Here is a 3061-nt window from a genome sequence, read left to right as displayed (position 1 = left end):
AGTCGGCCTCAGCGAATCCAGCACGCCGTTGATCGACACCCGGCGACTGAAATCCGGTACCAACGGAGACGGAGTGGTCCTGCTTCAGTTTGCCTTGCGGAACAACCGAGACGACTTCTACAGCAACTACCTGAAGAACTGCAACCTGAAACTCTCCCACCTGGGCATCAACTCGACACACCGGATCTACGTCAACGAGAACCTGACCGTTGCGGCTCGGAAACTCAAGGTGGCAGCTCTGCGGCTAAAGAAGGACGGAAGGCTGACGACGGTATACACGAAGCTTGGGACCGTCTACGTGAAGCGTGCTGCTGGTGAAGCTGCTGTTGCTGTTCGTTCCGAGGAACACCTTCACCGACTATAGTCGAACTATTAGTTAAGTACTCATTTTTCGTTCTTTTTTCGTCCACTTAACACAATTTGTTTTTAATAAGTTTGTAATTTTGTAATTTGTGTGAAATTTGTAACCAAAAACCATCAAGAACATTGTAAAAATTGTCGTAGTTGTAGTTCTGCCCCTCTGTAGACTGCTTTCCGTTCTGTTCGCAATGCCAAGACCGAACCGTACTTCACTGAACATCCCCGGGGCAGTGATGAACGCTGTCCTCCGTTCTGGCAAGCTCAACGTTTGCCACGGGAACGCCCAAAGTTTGTGTGCCAGAAAGTTTGCAAAACTCGACGAACTGAAAGATCTCCTGCACAGCTCAAAGATTTCGGTGGCTTGTTTTACTGAGTCGTGGCTTTCCCCTAAAACCAGTGACCGAAGATTAGCTATTCCCGGATTTTCTCTCATCCGTAACGACAGGAAGTTTCAACGTGGGGGAGGCATAGTGGTCTACTGTAAGCACCACATCGGTCGTACCGAAGTTTTCCGCACCGAACTGACAGCAGAATCGGCGGACAAAACAGAGTGCGTTGCGGTTGAGTTGCGTGTTGATGGTGAGAAGATTCTGCTCGTGGTGGTCTACAATCCCCCCAGGAACGATTGCTCGGAGTTTCTGGCTGCGAAGCTGTCGGAGTTTGGTACTCGGTATGAAAACGTTCTTTTAGTTGGTGACCTTAACACAGATTTGGCAGTACCAAGCACCCTACGAGACCGTTTCACCGAAGTCCTGCAAACCCACGCTCTGTTTTCGGTTGGTGTGGAACCAACCTTCTATCACAACCGAGGCTGCTCGCAATTGGACCTCTTCATAACGAGCTGTGCCGAGAAAGTTTTGTGCTTTAACCAAGTTGGCTTTCCTGCAATGTCGCAACACGATCTCATCTTCGGGTCCCTCGATTTCGACGATAACCCGGCACCGATGATCACTACGTACCGGGACTACGTCAATTTTGATGCAGCAACTGTCGAGAACGCGATTCTTGCCATCCCATGGAGTGACTTCTTTGCAAGCAACGAACCGGATCTACTGGTCAACTTCTTCAACGAACAGGTGAAGCAGGTGCACGATGCGTGTATACCGCTCCGGACAAAGAGAGGCAGTAAAGTATCAAACGCTTGGTTTACAAATGAGGTTCGGACATCGATGTTGGAGCGTGACTTAGCTTATGGCGACTGGAGGAGAGCGCCGAGAGCCTTCAAGGACGAAGCACGCCGCCGTTACAACACGCTGAGGAACAGAACAAACGCGATAGTAGCGGCTGCAAAAGCGCAATTCCTTAATCGACACCTGGACAACCGTACACCGTCGAAAATCCTATGGAATCGCCTCAAAAGCATAGGGGTGGGGAAGGAGCGCACATCACCCACGTGTGACTTTCACCCGGACGCTGTAAACCAAACCTTCCTGTCAAGCTACATCGCTGGTGAACCCGTGCGCAGGAGAACAGGACCTGATAATCCGTACAGTTTTGCTTTCCGACCTGTGCAGCAATGGGAAGTGGTGAATGCTGTGTGGGATATTAGTTCTAACGCTACTGGACTTGACGGACTGCCGATTGCCTTCGTCAAGATCATCCTGCCACTGACCATACAGCAAGTCACACACATCTTCAACAGCATCATCGAGACTTCTACGTTCCCAGTATGCTGGAAGCATGCAAAAATCTTGCCATTGCGGAAAAAGCCTCATCTGAACGCGTTGACCAACCTCAGACCGATTAGCATCCTGTGCGCACTGTCGAAGGCTTTCGAAAAGCTGATGGAACGTCAGATGTCAACGTTCATCGCTGAAAACAACCTCCTTACGGATCATCAAGCCGGATTTCGGAAAGGTCAAAGCATACAAACTGCTGCTGTACGAGTCTACGACGAATTAGCGAAGACGGTGGACAACAGAGGGTCTGCTGTTCTGCTGCTACTCGACTTTTCAAAAGCGTTTGACACGATTCCACATCGCAAGCTGTGTGCCAAACTGGAAGTACAGTTCAACTTCTCTGTTTCTGCGGTCAACCTGGTCAAATCGTACTTGGAAAACCGAACACAGACTGTTTTCTGCGGTGATCAACAGTCTGAAACTGGAGTAGCCACTTCTGGAGTTCCACAAGGATCAGTGTGGGGCCCGCTGTTGTTTTGTTGCCACGTCAATGATCTGCCGACGGCCCTCAAGTTCTGTTCAATCCAGATGTATGCAGACGACGTTCAGCTGTACATCGGTCGTCCTGGGCCCTGCTCCCGTGAAATCATACGCATGATGAACGAAGATCTCGCAAGCATAGTGGAATGGTCGCGTCGAAACCAACTGTATGTCAATCAAGCAAAAAGCAACGCGCTGTTCGTGACTGGTCGCCGTAGAGCAGCTGTTCAAGCCAACATGCTGCCACCTGTGGTAATGGATGGGCAGGTAATCAAGTGGACTGAAAGTGCGAGGAATCTCGGCTTCATCTTTCGGGCAGATCTGCAGTGGGACGACCTGATTAAGCAGCAGTGCGGAAAAATTTATGCTAGTCTCCGCACGCTCTACAGTTGTGCTGCTGGTGCTCCGGTTGGGACTCGCCTAAAACTGTTTAAATCGCTGATCCTCCCCCATTTTCTGTTTGGCGAAATCCTACACGTCAATCCGAGTGCAAGTGCCATGGACAGACTACGGATATCGCTGAACTGCTGTGTCCGGTTTGT

At 50.2% G+C, this 3061-nt stretch overlaps 1 protein-coding gene across 1 annotated transcript; it reads left to right on the top strand.

Annotated features, from left to right (window-relative positions):
- Nucleotides 1-548: 548 nt before the first annotated feature.
- Nucleotides 549-3055, top strand: LOC120414231 (uncharacterized; the record flags this gene model as incomplete). Its single annotated transcript, XM_039575341.2, has 1 exon — nt 549-3055. A coding segment is annotated over exon 1 (2507 nt), but the record flags the coding sequence as incomplete, so codon positions are not given.
- Nucleotides 3056-3061: the final 6 nt, after the last annotated feature.

Source organism: Culex pipiens, unplaced genomic scaffold (assembly GCF_016801865.2).
Source record: "Culex pipiens pallens isolate TS unplaced genomic scaffold, TS_CPP_V2 Cpp_Un0158, whole genome shotgun sequence".
Lineage (NCBI taxonomy): Eukaryota > Metazoa > Arthropoda > Insecta > Diptera > Culicidae > Culex > Culex pipiens.
The sequence above is the reverse complement of the archived record's forward strand: the minus strand, read 5'-3'. Positions and strand labels throughout refer to the sequence as shown.